Genomic DNA, 17849 nt, shown 5'->3' with positions numbered 1-17849 from the left:
TATATAAATAATAGTTTTAGGAAGGAAACTATGAGAACCACATGAACAAGTTAAATATGATTTTACACCAACAGAAAACAGGATTATTTATTATTATTATCCTTCATCTCAACAGAGCATCCAAATCCTGCAGGAATCACTCCTTTGTTGTTTTACTCTCACTGGCTTCAATTGACACATCACCTGCTGGGCTAAATTATTATTATTAACAACTTAATGCTGTACTGTTATGCACGCAGCAGCGATGCTTGCGACAGTCAGTTGTTCTGAACTTGATAACTCCTCTGGCTTCCCTCCAGGGTGGTGCAGTGGTTAGCACTGTCGCCTCACAGCAAAAAGGTTCTGGGTTCGAATCCGGTCCTGGGCCTTTCTGTGCGGAGTTTGCATGTTCTCCCTGTGCTTGCGTGGGTTCTCTCCGGGTTCTCCGGCTTCCTCCCATCATCCAAAAACATGCACCTCAGGTCAGGTTACCTGGTGCCGCGGTCGTGGCAGCCTGCTGCAGCATCTCCCCCCTGAGAGCCCCCCTGCTGTAGTGAAGAAATTTCCCCTCGGGGATTAATAAAGTGTATAAAATCAAAAATCAGTCATTAAACTCTGGGACATTCAAGTTTTTTTTATTTCAAAGTCTTCATGACAGAAACAGCAATAAGAAACATTTATATTAAAAAAAAATGATAACTGAAGTGAAACTCTTCAGAAGTGATGAAACAAATCTCCCAGCAAGGCTTTAGTTCCCGACAATGGAGGTCCCTGTTAGTCCAGGTGGTTGTATTAGAATACACAGAACAGAACATTTGTATGTGATGGACCTCCAGGTCTGCTGCAGGTCTCTGATCAGAGCAGCCGGTCCAGAACCTTTCAAATGGGCCCAGCGTGATTAAAAAAGATGAATGTGTGTAAAATGTGGCCTTAAAAGACGACTCCCTGAGCAGATGAGATCTGAAACGGTCCCAACGAGGAAACGAGTGCAACTAAAGACCAGCTACAGCTCCCAGCAGGGGGAGCAGCTTTCTGTCGAACATGGTGGCCTGGAGATGTCAGGGGAGGAGCTATGCCATGTCCGGCTCCACTGTACTGTCCGTCTTCTGTACTTTCACTGGAGTCCCCAGACAGTCTTCATCCTGAGAGACAGAAGACAGACGGGTTCAAAACGGCCAGGCAGACACCACAGATGAGTTCTAATGAGGGCTGTGATTGGTGCGTTTTCAGTAGGGCTGTGATTGGTGCAACCATGTTTAAAAACTGTTGTTCTGGGCGTTCATGTATTACAGTTGTTTACAGGCATGTGTGTTACTGTGTATGTTACAGGTGTAACTTGAACTCACCTCCACTGAGAGGCTGTGTGAGGGGATGCAGACTGGTGCATTCTGGGAATCTGTCAAGTCTGGAAAGTCCAGTTCAATGTCCATGACATCACCGAGGTCGAGTTGCTCGCTGGAAGAACATGAGAAACACGAGAACATCCTGTCACTGACTGACACTGCAGAAAGTGGACAGGTGAGGACAGGTGAGGACAGGTAAGGACAGGTGAGTCTCCTTACATGTGACATGGCACCTGGTCCTTGCCGGTTCCTGCTGGGGGGTCCCAGGTGTGCAGCTTGACCTTCCACAGTTTGATCTGCTGGTCCCAGGAGCGGCGGCTGTACTTCCTGAACTTATTGGGGGTCTTTGGATGAACACCTGGCTGACGCATGTGTCTGGAAACAGAAAGACATGTTTAAGCCGTGTTCCTCTCCACATGTGAACATGGATCTACGTTTGTGTTCACCCACTTTGGAACCTCCGTGATGTACCGGTCGTACGCCAGCGTGTTCTTGCCATAGTTGATCTGTTTTTGTCGTCGTAGCAACACAGCTTCATCGGTCTCCATGTTGTCTCCCTCTCTGGAGTCACAGCTGCAGACAGACAGGTTTTAAAAGCCGTTTCTGTCCACATTCATGTTTGTTTTTAGAGACACAAACATGTAAACAACCAGTAAATAACACAGAGAGACAGAGATAGACAGACAGAGAGACAGAGACAAGCAGACATACAGACAGATACCTCCCAGAGGAGCCAGAAGACGTCCTCCTCTCTCTCTGAGTGGCATCTGCAGCCAGGATCCTCCTCCTGTACCTGAACACAAGGACCAGTCAGGAACATGCTAGAGACACGCTCGGCACATGCGAGACACACGCTAGAGAGAGACAGGGTTTCATTACCGCTGCATGTCTCTGTGGACATCCCTCCTCATCTCATCGTCCTCCACCTGGCTGCCCCAGTCAGCCCGCCCCCCGCAGCGGGACGCACCACCGGCGCTCTCTGGCGTGGTGAAGCTGGGGAGACACGTGGACACGGCATGAACACACGGAGGGAGTACTTGTTGCCACGGAGATACAGTGCCTTGCAAAAGTATTGACCCCCCTTGGCGTTTTTCCTATTTTGTTGCCTTACAACTTGGAATTAAAATTGATCTTTATTTGGATTTCATGTAATGGACATACACAAAATAGTCCAAATTGGTGAAGTGAAATGAAAAAAATAACTTGTTTCCAAAAATTCTAAAAAAATAAATAACAGAAAAGTGGTGCGTGCATATGTATTCACCCCCTTTGCTATTAAGCCTCTAAATAAGATCTGGTGCAACCAATTACCTTCAGAAGTCACGTAATTAGTTAAATAAAGTCCACCTGTGTGCAATCTAAGTGTCACATGATCTCAGTATATCATGAACACCTGTTCTGAAAGGCCCCAGAGTCTACAACACCACTAAGCAAGCGGCACCATGAAGACCAAGGAGCTCTCCAAACAGGTCAGGGACAAAGTTGTGGAGAAGTACAGATCAGGGTTGGGTTATAAAAAAATATCCAAAACTTTGAACATCCCACAGAGCACCATTAAAGCCATTATTAAAAAAAATGGAAAGAATATGGCACCACAACAAACCTGGCAAGAGAGGGCCGCCCACCAAAACTCACGGACCAGGCAAGGAGGGCATTAATCAGAGAGGCAACAAGGAGACCAAAGATAACCCTGAAGGAGCTGCAAAGCTCCACAGCGGAGATTGGAGTTTCTGTCCATAGGACCACTTTAAGCCGTACACTCCACAGAGCTGGGCTTTACAGAAGAGTGGCCAGAAAAAAGCCATTGCTAAAGAAAAAAATAAGCAAACACGTTTAGTGTTCGCCAAAAGGCATGTGGGAGACTCCCAAACATATGGAAGAAGGTACTCTGGTCAGATGAGACTAAAATTGAGCTTTTTAGCCATCAAGGAAAACGCTATGTCTGGCGCAAACCCAACACCTCTCATCACCCCGTGAACACCATCCCCACAGTGAAGCATGGTGGTGGCAGCATCGTACTGTGGGGATGTTTTTCATCGGCAGGGACTGGGGGGAAACTGGTCAGAATTGAAGGAATGATGGATGGCGCTAAATACAGGGAAATTCTTGAGGGAAACCTGTTTCAGTCTTCCAGAGATTTGAGACTGGGACGGAGGTTCACCTTCCAGCAGGACAATGACCCTAAGCATACTGCTAAAGCAACACTCGAGTGGTTTAAGGGGAAACATTTAAATGTCTTGGAATGGCCTAGTCAAAGCCCAGACCTCAATCCAAGTGAGAATCTGTGGTATGACTTAAAGATTGCTGTACACCAGCGGGACCCATCCAACTTGAAGGAGCTGGAGCAGTTTTGCCTTGAAGAATGGGCAAAAATCCCAGAGGCTAGATGTGCCAAGCTTATAGATACATACCCCAAGAAACTTGCAGCTGTAATTGCTGCAAAAGGGGGCTCTACAAAGTATTGACTTTGGGGGGGTGAATAGTTATGCACGCTCAAGTTTTCTGTTTTTTTGTCTTATTTCTTGTTTGTTTCACAATAAAACATAGTTTGCATCTTCAAAGTGGTAGGCATGTTGTGTAAATCAAATGGTACAAACCCCCCCCCCCCAAAAAAAAAATCAATTTTAATTCCAGGTTGTAAGGCAACAAAAAAAGAAATACGCCAAGGGGGGTCAATACTTTTGCAAGGCACTGTAGCAGAGGAACCCGTGGACCCTGAGCTGACTGTGGGAGGAGCCAGACTGGCCTTTGATTGTCTGAAGGTGAGGCTTCATTATACAGGTGAGTGTGCGCTCTTACCTGGCGTGTCTCGTGTCAGGCCGTTGGCCGTCTTCCCGGCCACCGGCGCCGACCTCGGCGGTCCGCAGGCTCCCGTCAATCCCTCTCTTCCTGCAGTGGGACGGACCGGCGCCGCTGAGGACACAACACAGTTCAAACGTCTTCCAGCTGCTTTCAGTCACACCTCACCGTTAGCTCATCTCAGGACATATCTCCTCCCTCCAGGGAGGGACAGCCAATCAAACAGAGAGAAGGGACAGCCATCCTGCCCCCCGCTTGTCCCCATCCTGGGGACAGGCTGTAGGTGACAGGGGACAGACTGTAGGGGACAGAGGACAGGCTGTAGGTGACAGGGGACATACTGTAGGGGACAGAGGACAGGCTGTAGGTGACAGGGGACAGACTGTAGGGGACAGGGGACAGACTGTAGGGGACAGAGGACAGACTGTAGGGGACAGGCAATAGGGGACAGAGGACAGGCTGTAGGGGACAGACTGTAGGTGACAGGGGACAGGCAGTAGGGGACAGAGGACAGGCTGTAGGGGACAGGCAGTAGGGGACAGAGGACAGGCAATAGGGGACAGAGGACAGGCTGTAGGGAACAGCTATATCCCGGCGGCCCGCTTCGAGTGTCCCGACGGACACAAAGACAGCTCGTCGTGTCTCTAGGTGAAACTCGTCATTAAAAACTCACCTGAGCTCACGCTCGCTCCGGTGAGCGTCACGTCGGCTGCTTCCGGTCCGGTCAGACATGTCGTCGGTAAGAAGGGCAGAATGAAGAAGAGTTTCAGTTCCGCGGAGCTGCTCGGTCCGTCTGCTGCAGTCTGCCGGTACCCGCCAACTCTGAAAGGCGCGCGCCCACAAACAATGCAACCGGTCACGTGGGCTTTGGCCGGAAGAGGCGGGTACACATGAATGGCTGCAGACAGCTCCCGGGAAAGACTCGGTGACGTTTTACTTCCTGTTTCCTGTCCACCGCCACTAGCGGACGGTGACGGACAGGTCCAAGTGTGACTGACGGACAGGTCCACATTCCCCGCTGCTCCAACTCGCTCGTGCTGAGTCAGCGGATGTAGTTCTACCGCCTCTTCGTCTTTGGTGTTGATTTTGGCAGACCAGCGCAGAAGCGCATTACCGCCACCTACTGGCCGGGGCCAGAACGGACCAAAGTTTAATTTCCTGACAGACGGCCGTCTGTCCCTCCGCCTTAAAGGACGGCCGTTCTTTGTTTACTCAGAAAGTGCAAGATGGACGAACCAGACTGAAACAGACAAAGACGGAGATTATTTCTGAAACAGTTGGGACGCTGGTTAAAATGTAAATAAACCAGATTGAACCCATATTTAATAGAAAATAGACCAAACACAACAAATCAAATGTTGAAACAAATTTATTTTTTTTAATACAAATATCTGCTCATTTTGAATTTGATGGCAGCAACACATCTCTAAAAAGTTGTGACAGGATCAATAAAAGATGGAAAAGTTGTGTAACGCTAAAAAAAAACAAGTGGAACATCTGACAACTAATGAGGTTACCATGGCAACAGATCAGTAACATGATTGGATATAAAAAGCAGTGAAGATGGGGAGAGGTCTGTGAAAGACTGTGTGGGAAAATAGTGCAACAATCTAAGAATAATGTTCTTTCAACGTAAAACTACAAAGAATTAGTGGAGTTCAACATCTACGGTTCCACTCCTCCTCCTCCTCCTCCTCCTCCTCCTTCTCTTCCTCCTCTCCCTTCACTGGTTACCAGTAGCTGCCCGCATCTGTTTCCAAACATTGGTACTTGCGTACCGTGCTGTGAACAGATCGGATCCAGTCTACATCTGGCTCCTAAATGGTAGAATGAACTCCCCAACGACATCAGAACAGCAGAACCTCTGAACACCTTCCACCACAAACTAAAAACACACCTCTTCCTCCTTTACCTTGAACAGTAGAACTTTAGTATCTTAAAATAGAACTTACTGACAGAACTTTGTAGTTTGGCTTTCTGGAAGAAATTGTATTTTCTTGATTCTTGTTGTTCTGGTTTGAACCCTCATGTTGAAATGAACTTATTGTAAGTCGCTTTGGATAAAAGAGTCAGATAAATGTAATGTAATAATATCATTAAAAGATTCAGAGAATCTGGAAAAATCTCTGAACACAAGGGACAAGGCTGGAAACCAATATTGGATGGTGGTGATCTTCGGGCCCTCAGGCAGCACTGCATTAAAAACACACTATTCTGAAGTGGAAATCACTGCATGGGCTCAGGAACACTTGTGAAAACCATCGTCTGTGAACACAGTTCATCGCTGCGTCCACAAATGCTGTTAAAACTCTCCAAAGAAGAAACCAGATAGAAACATGATCCAGAAACACCGCCGCCTTCTCTGGACCGAGATCATTGAAGATGGACTGAGGTGAAGTGGACAACTGTCCTGAGGTCTGATGGATCACAATCTGAGATTCTGTTTGGAAATCATGGACGCTGCATCCTCCAGGTTAAAGAGGAGAGGGACCATCCAGCTGGTTATCAGCTCAGTTCTAAAGCCAGCATCTGTGATGGTACAGGGATGCATTAGTGCACATGGCATGGGTAGCTTGAACATCTGGAAGGAAGCATTAATGCTGAATGATATATTCAGGTTTTGGAGCAACATATGCTGCCATCCGGACAACGTCTTTCAGGGAAGGTCTTGTTTATTTCAGCAGAACAACGTCCAACCACATTCTGCACGTATTCCAACAGCATGGTTCTCTAGTAGAAGAGTCCGCTGATAAACTGGCCTCCTGCAGTCCAGACCTGTCAATCATTGAAAACATCTGGAGCATCAGGACATGAACAATACAACAAAGGAGACCCTGAACTGTTGAGCAGCTGAAATTATATCTTAGCAATAAGACAGCATTTCACTTTCTAAACTCCAGAAACTGGTCTCCTCAGTTCCCCAACGTTTCCAGAGTGTTGTTAAAAGAAGAGTTGATGCAGCTCAGTGGTGAACATGATCCTGGAACAACTTTATAGAGACGTGTTGCTGACATCAGATTCACAATGAGAAGATATCTTTATAAAACAATTAAATATGTTTCAACATTTGATGTGTTGTTTTTGGTGTAATAAATACAAGTTCATGAGATTTACAGATGCATGCTGGTTGTACCTCTCGGGGTCCTCCGACATCAGTCACACACTTCATCAGTTCATACTTTGAGGACGTGGACAGTCTGACTGAAGTAAAATCTGCAGTTTGAATATTCACATTTTAAACTGTCAAAACACCTGTAGGTTTAAAACCTGTCTGTCCATGTCTGACAGGATTTTAGTCTTCACACCACCCAAACTTATATTTTGGACATTTTGAGTCCATCCTTCTTTCTGAAAAATACAACGGGAATCTTTTCCAACTTTTTTTTAAAAACGGTTATAAATTCTAAACCTGCCTGAGACTTTTGATGCCAAATATCCACTGTGGGGTGTTTAATAGTATTTCCACGTGTCTGTGGCGTTCACTCCCTCCCCCCCCTGTGTAAAGGTCAGACTCAGGACTAAACATTGTCTCCAGGTTCTACTGATGCATCTCAGTTTGCTTGGATTTTTCTTAGAAGAAACAGAAACAAACAGGAAACACTCGGGTTTAAAACAATTTATGTCTCCTGACAGAAAGAAGCTAGTTAGCAGGTCCAGCAGGTGTGTGTGTGTGTGTGTGTGTGTGTGTGTGTGTGTGTGTGTGTGTGTGTGTGTGTGTGTGTGTGTGTGTGTGTGTGTGTGTGTGTGTGTGTGTGTGTGTGTCTCTGGTCACCGGACCACACAGATGTCCAGAATACAGAATGTGGCTCTACAGGTGGGGCAGGGCGCTCTGCTGGACAACCAGGTCTCTGGTCTCTGCTGGTCCTGGCGGCTGGAGAACCACCGACCCAGACAAGACATACACCACATGGGTCTGCAGAAACACGGCTGGCACTCCAAGTCCCCGTCTGTCCCTGAAACCAACACACACACACTAACACATGAACACACACTAACACATTAACACACACACAGTGACAGTTACCTGGGGTGGAACACAGGTGAACCAGCTTGGTGTCTGCTGCTACCTGCATACAGCCGATACAAAGCTCCGCCTCCTGGAAACAACACATCACACTGTAACTGAAGGACAGGGGAGGGACAAGGTGGAATCAGGGACAAGACAGGGACAGGATGAGGACAGGGTGGGAACAGGACGGGAACAGGGTGAGGACAGGGACAGGGTGGGGTCAGGGACAGGGACAGGGACAGGATGAGGACAGGGACAGGATGAGGACAGGGTGGGGATAGCGTACCTGTCCTCGGGGCAGGCTGTAGGACGGGTTGAGCTCCACCTGAGTTCTGAAGGTGTCCAGGAAAAGCTCGCTGACGGTCCGGTGGATCGACACGTTGGACGACGTCCTGATTGGACATCGAAGCTTCTCTCTGAGATCTGAGTACTCTGTGGAGTTCAGTCTGGACACACAGAACCAGGACACATAGAACCAGGACACACAGAGAACCAGGAGACAGAGAACCAGGACACACATAGAACCAGGACACACAGAGAACCAGGAGACAGAGAACCAGGACACACAGAACCAGGACACAGAGAACCAGGACACACAGAGAACCAGGACACACAGAACCAGGACACAGAGAACCAGGACACAGAGAGAACCAGGACACACAGAACCAGGACACACAGAGAACCAGGACACACAGAACCAGGACACAAAGAACCAGGACACACAGAACCAGAACACACAGAGAACCAGGACACATAGAACCAAGGCACACAGAACCAGGACACACAGAGCCAGGACATGGGTCCGTCTGTCCCCTCTGAACACTCACCGGATGGTGAAGGGTCTGACGCCGGGGTTAATGCTATCCACTCTTAGGGTTAGGATCTCGGTGGGGGATGGGGAGTCTGGACTCAGCTGGTGCCGCCTGGACTCTGTGACGGTAACGTGACAGTCAGTCTGTGAGGCTACGTGTACGTGATAGGTGGACACCTGGAGATGGACAGAGGGACACGAAGGTCAGTGGAGGGACTGACGGACGTCGCCTGTTACATCACATCTGAACGGAAGACTTCAGAAATCTGACGGAACCTGAACGTCTCATTGGGTCTCATTCAGTCCAGAGAGACAGACAGCAAAGACAGACAGACAGACAGACAGACAGACAGACAGCAGAGAGAGAGAGACAGACAGACAGACAGACAGACAGACAGACAGACAGACAGACAGACAGCAAAGACAGACAGACGAGAGACAGACAGCCGGACAGCAGAGCGACAGACAGACAGACTGACAGACAGTAGAGAAAGAGAGAGACAGACAGACAGCCAAACAGAAGGACAGCAGACAGAGACAGACAGACGGACAGCAGATAGACTGGATGTGGATCTCTGCAGATGGTTCCGGTCCGTTGCCCCTGACGACAGGTTTCCAGCTCACCTTCAGAACCCAGCTGTCAGTGACGATGACTCGGGCTCCGGGCGCTCCTGTAGCAAACTTATCAATGCGTCTGAACTCCGTGTTGATGCTGCTCGCCACAGCGCCCCAGCTGGAAGGAGGGGGCGGGGCGTGGGCCTGCAGGGCCCGGCTGATTGGATGATTGCTCCAGTGACAGCGGGACCAATACATGACGAGCATCCAGCTGACCAACTGGAGGCACAGGGAAAGGAGGAGGAGGAGGGCTCTCCAGCTGTCACTCACCTGCTGACACACAACAGGACGTCCCTCAGGGACACGTCCCTCAGGGACACGTCCCTCAGGGACACGTCCCTCAGGGACACGTCCCTCAGGGACACGTCCCTCAGGGACACGTCCCTCAGGGACACGTCCCTCAGGGACACGTCCCTCAGGGACACGTCCCTCAGGGACACGTCCCTCAGGGACACGTCCCTCAGGGACACGTCCCTCAGGGACACGTCCCTCAGGGACAGACAGACCTGCTGAATGTCCACCAGCTTCTCCGGAGCAGCGACACACATCCCCAGAAAATAACCTGAAGATAAGAAGACAACATGAACGTTTGACACTCTCTCTCTCTCTCTCTCACTCAGTCACTCACACACACACACACACACACACACCCAGCGGCAGAGCGGAGTGGACCAGGACGGTGGTGCTGGTCCTCCGGACGTGGTACTGGATGAAGCCCACGTCCTCGCTGCCCAGCCAGGACCAGAACAGGTTCTGGATGGTGAACCCGGCCGAGCGGAACTCGTTGGGAGTGAACACGAAACAGAACGAGAACACGACGTAGAACAACGTGAACGACAACTCCGGACCCTCCATGGCGCTGCCGCTCCTCTTCCGGGTCTTCTTCTTCTTTTGCGTTTTAGGGCTGATGGCATCCAGCGAAAGGTGCATTACCGCCAGCTACTGTATAGGAGTCTAGTTACCGATCCCCTTACAAACAAACAGAATCATAAATAAATAAAACATACAAATACAATAAAGGTTGTACCAGTTCAGTGAACTAAAGTCTTTTAATGAATCCTGTTTCTTTCTTACCCTGTCCCCCCCCCCCCCCCCGGTAACCCATCTTTAGATGAAGTTCGTCTTCAAGCCGTTCGGCTCCAGTGTGAATTTGACGGATGATGTGATCTACAGATTCTGGTATTCTCAGTACTCAATTCAATTCAACTTTATTTATAAAACGCCAAATCACTACACAGGTTATTTCATGGCACTTAACATATTTAAATTCCTTACAGCAGAACTTTACAATAGGACTCAGTCCTGTTGGTGTTTATTTATGACCTGTCTTGTTTATTTATGACCTGTCTTGTGTGTCCACCCCTCAGTCGGGTTCATATGTTTTCTTCTGGATGTCATGACCTTGCACCGTAAAAAAGGATTTTGGAGGGTAGTAGTTATTATCCCAGCAAATCATTTAAAGTTTCCCTCATGATATTTGTCTGCAAATGAAAGATATAACAATGTGTAAAGTCTACCTTCACTATCTATTTGTTAGGAGTAAAAACTGCTCCATAAAAAATGAGATAAAATGTAACCCATGATATCAGCACTGCATCGTGCGCATGCGTCAGCATTCGAAGGGCAAAGCTCACTTCGTTGGTGGGTTAGCGGAGCTGCTGGTAAAACTCCTGTTTACATGTTTCTGGGTATCATATGGTGAATTCAAATATGAGCTTATTTAGTGGTTAGATTCAGCGTGCTTCTGTGTTACATTAGGAATTAAGTTTGCAAACTTCTCTGGGCACTGAAAGTTAATAATTAGCATTGCTAATTCACACCAGTCTGGATAAAGTACTGCCAACTTTGCACCAGTATGTTAACTGCCCCACACGGAACAATAAAACTCTGGACTTACTGTATGCTAATGCCATGGATGCATACAGTACTACTGCCCTTCCCCCCCTTGGTAGATCAGACCACAACCTGGTCCTGCTGACTCCCAGGTATGTTCCTCTGGTACAGAGGCAGCCTGTAACCACCAGGACTGTGAGGAGGTGGACACAGGAGGCTAAAGACGCCCTGCAGGACTGCTTTGAGTCCACGGACTGGGATGTGCTGTGTGGACCACATGGGGAGGACATCAACAGCAGGACGGACTGTATCACAGAATACATCAGATTCTGTGAACACACCACCGTACCATCCCGGACTGTAAAATGCTTCCCCAACAACAAGCCGTGGATCACCAGTGACCTGAAAGTTCTTCTTAATAAGAAAAAAGCAGCCTTCAGGTCTGGGGACAGGGAGGAGCTCGTGAGAGTGCAGCGCCACCTGAAGGAGAAGATGAGGGAGTGCAAGGACTCCTACAGGAGGAAGCTGGAGGCCAAACTCCAGCAGAACAACGTGAGGGACGTGTGGACTGGTATGAAGGAGATTACTGGGTTCAAGGGGAGAGAGAGACAACCAGGGGAACCTGGAGAGGAACAACCAGGGGGAACCTGGAGAGGAACAATCAGGGGGAACCTGGAGAGGAACAACCAGGGGGAACCTGGAGAGGAACAACCAGGGGGAACCTGGAGAGGTCAAATGAACTAAACTGTTTCTTCAACAGGTTTAGTTCACCACTCTCATCTGTCTCCTCCACACCTCACACCTCCCAAACACCTCTTCTGCCTCCCCTCCTCCCCCCTCTGAACTGCATAGAGCCCTCAATCTCAAAGGGCTCTTCCTCCATCGACACCATGACCCCCCCACCCCCCTCTCTGTGACAACTGGCCAGGTTAGGAGACAGCTGGAGAGAATCCACCAGCGCAAGGCTGTAGGACCTGACGGCATCAGCCCCGGGGTCCTGAAGACCAGTGCCGTCCAGCTGGCTGAGGTCCTACAACACCTCTTCAACCTGAGCCTGAAGCAGGAGGAGGTCCCGGTGCTGTGGAAGACGTCCTGTCTGGTTCCTGTCCCCAAGAAGACGACTCCATCTGGCCTCAACGACTACCGACTGGTTGCCCTCACATCTCATGTGATGAAGGTGCTGGAGAGGCTGGTCTTGGCCCACCTCAGGCCGCTGGTGAAATCTTCTCTGGACCCTCTGCAATTTGCGTACCAGCCTCGTGTGGGAGTGGACGATGCCATCATCTACCTGCTGCAACGAGCTCAGTCTCACCTGGATGGAACCAATGACTCTGTGAGAATCACTTTCTTTGATTTCTCCAGTGCATTCAACACCATCCAACCACTGCTGCTGAGTGAGAAGCTGCGGGTGGTGGTGGTGGTGGGGGTGGACACGTCCACCGTCTCCTGGATCACTGACTACCTGACAGGCAGACCACAGTTTGTCCGTCTGGGCAGTGTGCTGTCTGATACGGTGGTCAGTGGTATTGGAGCTCCTCAGGGAACTGTTCTGTCTCCTTCCTGTTCACCTTATACACCACTGACTTCCAGAACAACTCAGAGTCAAGACATCTGCAGAAGTTCTCTGATGACTCTGCAGTGGTCGGATGTATAAGGGATGGACGGGAGGATGAGTACAGGGCAGTAGTAGAGGACTTTATGGAGTGGGCGGGTAGGAATCACCTGCTCCTGAACGTGGCCAAGACCAGAGAGATGGTGGTCGACTTCAGGAGGAAGGCGACGGCTCCACAACCGCTGAGAGTTCTGGGAGAGGAGGTGGACATGGTTGAGGAGTACAAGTACCTGGTGTCTCCATGACAACAGACTGAACTGGAAGACCAACATCAACGCTGTCTACAAGAAGGGGATGAGTCGACTCTTTTTTCTGAGAAAACTTCGATCCTTCAATGTGTGCAGCATGATGCTGGAGATGTTCTACCAGTCTGTTGTGGCCAGTGCTTTGTACTTCGCTGTGGTCTGCTGGGGGAGCAGCATTGGAGCCGGTGACACCAACAGACTTAACAAACTGGTTAAGAAGGCCGGCTCCATCATCGGCTACAAACTGGACAGCCTGGAAAAGGTGGTGGAAAGGAGGACGCTGAACAAACTATTATCCATATTGGATAATCCTGACCACCCTCTCCACCTGCTGCAGGGACAGAGGAGGATGTTCTCCTAAAGGTTCCTCCAGCTCCGCTGTCACAAGGACAGATACAGGAGATCATTCCTGATACTGGAGATCATTCCAGATACAGGAGATCATTCCTGCCCACTGCAATAAGACTTTACAATAACTCACCTCTGACAAAATCCATCACAGTACAATAACACTGTTGACTGTGTTTCTTGGTTTGTTTGTATATTATATATATAGATATATACTGTACTGTATATATATATATGTTGACTGTGTTTCTTGGTTTGTTGTATATAATATATATAGATATATAATGTACTGTATATATTGTGCATTTATATTTTATATTTATATTTTTTACTGCTATTTACTGCTATTTTATTTTATTGCTTTTCTATTATTATATTATGATATTATATTCTATTATTTTATTCTATTGTTTCTATTATTGCTTCTGTATGTATGCTGCTGTAGCGAAAAAAATTTCCCCTCGGGGAGTAATAAAGTAAATACCTACCTACCTAATGCCAGAGTTGAACATGTAAGCTAGGTGGGCTAGCTACCTGAATAATTCTAAAATGTTGTAGAGAAAAAAGCCAACATGTGATATTTAATATGAGGGTGGTTTAAAGGTGTTGCTTTCACTGCTACACCTACTGCCAGGCTCCAAATAAAAACTAGATAGATAGCATTCAAGCTGCTAACCAGCTATCTTGTTGACTGCAACCAAAGAAATGAGTGACAGCAAGTGTGTGGTCGAGAGAGAGAGAGAGAGAGAGGGAGGGAGGGAGAGAGAGAGAGAGGGAAGGAGGGAGAGAGAGGGAAGGAGGGAGAGAGAGGGAGAGAGAGAGAGAGATAGTTAGAGGGAGGGAGAGATAGTTAGAGGGAGGGAGAGAGAGGGAGGGAGGGAGAGAGGGAGAGAGAGAGGGAAGGAGGGAGAGAGAGAGGGAAGGAGAGAGAGAGAGAGAGAGGGAGAGAGAGAGAGAGAGAGGGAGGGAGGAAGAGAGATAGTTAGAGAGAGGGAGGGAGGGAGAGAGAGTTAGAGAGGGAGAGAGAGAGAGAGAGATAGTTAGAGAGAGGGAGAGTTCTCTTGCAGGCTCCATCATATCTTAGAGATCTTATAGAACCATATAATCCTAGCAGAGCACTTCTCTCTCAGTACGCTGGTCTACTTGTGGTTCCTAGAGTTTCCAGAAGTAGAATGGGAGGCGGAGCTTCAGTGTTCAGGCTCCTCCCCTGTGGAACCAGCTCCCAGTTTGTGTTGGAGGGGCAGAAACCCTCTCTAGCTTTAAGATTAGACTCAAAACGTTCCTTCTTGATAAAGCCTATAGTTAGGGCTGGCTCAGGTAGACCTGAACCAACCCTTAGTTATGCTGTTATAGGCCGAGGCTGCTGGAGGACCTCGTTACATGCTGAGCTTCTTTTCTTTCCTCCTACTCTTTAACTGACTCATACCTCACCATCTTCTTCTCTCCCATAGTTTCTTCTTATTATCTGTTGTCTCCATTCAGTTCCTTCGCTCGTGTGGTTTCTGTTCTTTCTTTTCCAGATGTCCCGTCATGGAGCTGCATGTCTCTGCTCTGTGATTGTCGTCTCCACCAACAGTTCTTCTCTTCTATCTCTATGCTGTCCTTTTCTCTCTCTGCTCTCCTCTCACCCCAACTGGTCGAGGCAGATGCTCCGCCCACCTCTGATCCTGGTTCTGTTAACAGATGCTCCGCCCACCTCTGATCCTGGTTCTGTTAACAGATGTTCTCCACCTCTGATCCTGGTTCTGTTAACAGATGTTCTCCACCTCTGATCCTGGTTCTGTCGGAGGTTTCTTCCTGTTAAAGGGAGTTTTTCTTCCCTCTGTTGGAGGTTTTTCTCCCTTAAAGAGGAGTTTTTCCCTCCTAGCTTATGTGGAAATTGTTGAATTGTTAATTGTTGAATTATTGATTGTTGAATTGTTAATTGATGAATTGTTAATTGTTGAATTGTTAATCCTCCTCCTCCTCCTCTTCCTCCTCCTCCTTCACTGGTTACCAGTAGCCCCCCACATCTGTTTCCAAACATTGGTACCTGCGTACCGTGCTGTGAACAGATCGGGTCCAGTCTACATCTAGGACATGGTCCAACCCTACACCCCAGCCCGTTCACTCCCCTCCTCTTCCTCCTCCTCCTCCTCTTCCTCCTCCTCCTCCTCCTCTTCCTCCTCCTCCTCCTCCTCCGTCCTGACTCCTAAATGGTAGAATGAACTCCCCAACGACATCAGAACAGCAGAACCTCTGAACACCTTCCACCACAAACTAAAAACACACCTCTTCAGACTTAATCTTGAACAGTAGAACTTTAGTATCTTAAAATAGAACTTACTGATAGAACTTTGTAGTTTGGCTTTCTGGAAGAAATTGTATTTTCTTGATTCTTGTTGTTCTGGTTTGAACCCTCATGTTGAAATGAACTTATTGTAAGTCGCTTTGGATAAAAGAGTCAGATAAATTAAATGTAATGTAATGTAATGTAAACTATAGTATGATAATATAATTATACTTATGAGTTGTCTGTATTAATAACAAGATATAATGTTGTACACTGCAAGAGATTATACTGTTGTACTTGAGTGCAATATATTGAAAGGTGTTTCTAATATTCTGCTCCTCTCATGAAGTGGGGAGGCTAAAATAGTTCAATACCACTGCAAACTACGACCTCAATAATAAACATTTAATGAAATGAATACCTGTCTGACAGTGTAAAACAAAGTCGAACATTATTATCTTTGTAAAGACAGAATTTAAGTCAGCACTGTTGTATTGGATCATATTAGATTAGACAAGTGTTGTGAACTGGCCTGTGTGTGTGTGTGTGTAAAATATATAATGTTATGCTGTCTAATGTATAATGTGCTGCATTGTATCTTTATTAATCCAGACAAATAAACAATAACATAACAATACTATATTAGACACATTTCACAATTAATTGTATATATTTAGTCAGATTATTTCAATTGACAGGCTGATAATAAGCAGGGGACGACTGCAAAGTCAAATGCTTTGGCAAATGTCTTGTTTCTGACCTTTTTCCTCCACAGCTGGACCAATTTAAAGACCACTGAAGAGCAGGTGACGCCTTCACCTATCCCAGTTTTCACAGAAGATATAGAAACATCAGGTACCTGAATTGAACACAGACTGAGCACCAAACCAAGGCTTGTATGCTGTTGATCTGATCTACGCCCTCGTCCATGAGTATGTTTATATATTTTGGTCTTAGTTCCTATGCACATATGAACAAATTCAAGACCTTGAGTCCAGTGAGTCCAAACTGAGTCTCCTGAGTCCAAGCTGTGTCTCCTGAGTCCAAGCTGAGTCTCCTAAGTCCAATGAGTCCAAGCTGAGTCTCCTAAATCCAATGAGTCCAAACTGTGTCTCCTGAGTCCAAACTGAGTCTCCTGAGTCCAAACCATATGCAGTCAGAAGGAGAACATGAGACCATCTCTGTTTATATATATAATATAGATATTATAGATATAATATACATATTATATATATATTCTGACTGCATATGGTGACGTAACACCAGTTTTCCTGCCTAAGGATCTTTAGATCCGGTGGGGGTAAATGATTGACAGGTGGTCTGTCGTCTGTCCTCCACCACTCCTGAAATATGACCAACATCTTTAAGGACTTGGGTTTGTTCCAGAAACTAATAATCAGCTGACTGAAGGAAACAGCTGGTGAATGTAATCGGGTTCCATGAAATGTCTGATGTTCCCGTTTGTCCCGTTCTCTCTTTGTGGTTGGATGATGATCTCCAGAAGGTCGTCGAAGATCGGCCCAGAAGTTCATGTTCTGAAGTCCACTTTGATGAGGTGTTATCATTCCCCTGGGTTCCATATAAAATGTTAATCTGTCGCTAATCATTCTTTAATCTTACATGAGATGTTAGTTGGTCTATAATTCATTGGATTTGATGAGTCCTTCCTGGTTTCCTGATCTGGAGAATCACAGCTTCTTTCCAAGAACGAGGTCGTCTCCCCACTTCCAAACCTATTTATAAAAACATAACGATGTCATCATTGATAAACTACCTAAATGCTTTAGTATTATGTAACAAGAGCAAGACTCAGCGAGAGAGAGCAAGCGAGTGACAGAGAGAAAGTGAGAGAGAGAGAGAGAGAGAGAGAAAGTGAGAGAGTGAGAGAGCGAGATGGTGTCTGAACCAGAAGAACCTTGACTCTCCTCCTGGTGGCCATCTTGCTTTTACCTGGTTTTGAACTCTTTTTAATTTTGTAGTAGG

General features: G+C 47.3%; 2 protein-coding genes across 6 annotated transcripts; both read right to left on the bottom strand.

The window, feature by feature from the left end:
* Positions 1-598: 598 nt before the first annotated feature.
* On the bottom strand, positions 599-7625 carry slbp (stem-loop histone mRNA binding protein). Of its 2 annotated transcripts, none has more exons than XM_069687499.1 (9): positions 7255-7625; positions 4795-5361; positions 4122-4235; positions 2202-2315; positions 2044-2115; positions 1773-1895; positions 1542-1697; positions 1326-1434; positions 599-1121 (listed from the first exon to the last, which is right to left on the bottom strand). In XM_069687499.1, exons 2-9 carry the CDS (start codon positions 4851-4853, stop codon positions 1050-1052), a joined length of 819 nt encoding a protein of 272 aa, XP_069543600.1. In that variant the 5' UTR covers positions 4854-5361; positions 7255-7625; the 3' UTR covers positions 599-1049. The 2 variants fall into 2 exon arrangements, with proteins under 2 accessions (XP_069543600.1, XP_069543601.1); XM_069687500.1 differs by having other exon boundaries at positions 2044-2109.
* A 97-nt stretch (positions 7626-7722) lies between these two features.
* Positions 7723-10488, bottom strand: tmem129 (transmembrane protein 129, E3 ubiquitin protein ligase). 4 transcript variants are annotated; one of them, XM_069687494.1, is made up of 8 exons: positions 10207-10488; positions 10063-10118; positions 9566-9829; positions 8958-9118; positions 8417-8576; positions 8146-8218; positions 7886-8074; positions 7723-7809 (listed from the first exon to the last, which is right to left on the bottom strand). In XM_069687494.1, exons 1-7 carry the CDS (start codon positions 10484-10486, stop codon positions 7890-7892), a joined length of 1179 nt encoding a protein of 392 aa, XP_069543595.1. In that variant the 5' UTR covers positions 10487-10488; the 3' UTR covers positions 7723-7809; positions 7886-7889. The 4 variants fall into 4 exon arrangements, with proteins under 4 accessions (XP_069543595.1, XP_069543596.1, XP_069543598.1 ...); XM_069687495.1 differs by having other exon boundaries at positions 7723-8074; positions 9566-9826; positions 10207-10487; XM_069687497.1 differs by having other exon boundaries at positions 7723-8074; positions 9566-9775; positions 10207-10487.
* Between the last annotated feature and the right edge of the window lie 7361 nt (positions 10489-17849).

Source organism: Brachyistius frenatus, unplaced genomic scaffold, assembly GCF_029030835.1.
Source record: "Brachyistius frenatus isolate BFR_SWC_R1_liver_20210118 unplaced genomic scaffold, ASM2903083v1 Contig_467, whole genome shotgun sequence".
In the NCBI taxonomy this organism is placed as follows: Eukaryota; Metazoa; Chordata; class Actinopteri; family Embiotocidae; genus Brachyistius; species Brachyistius frenatus.
Note: the sequence above shows the minus strand (reverse complement) of the source record. Positions and strands in the feature narration are given on the sequence as shown.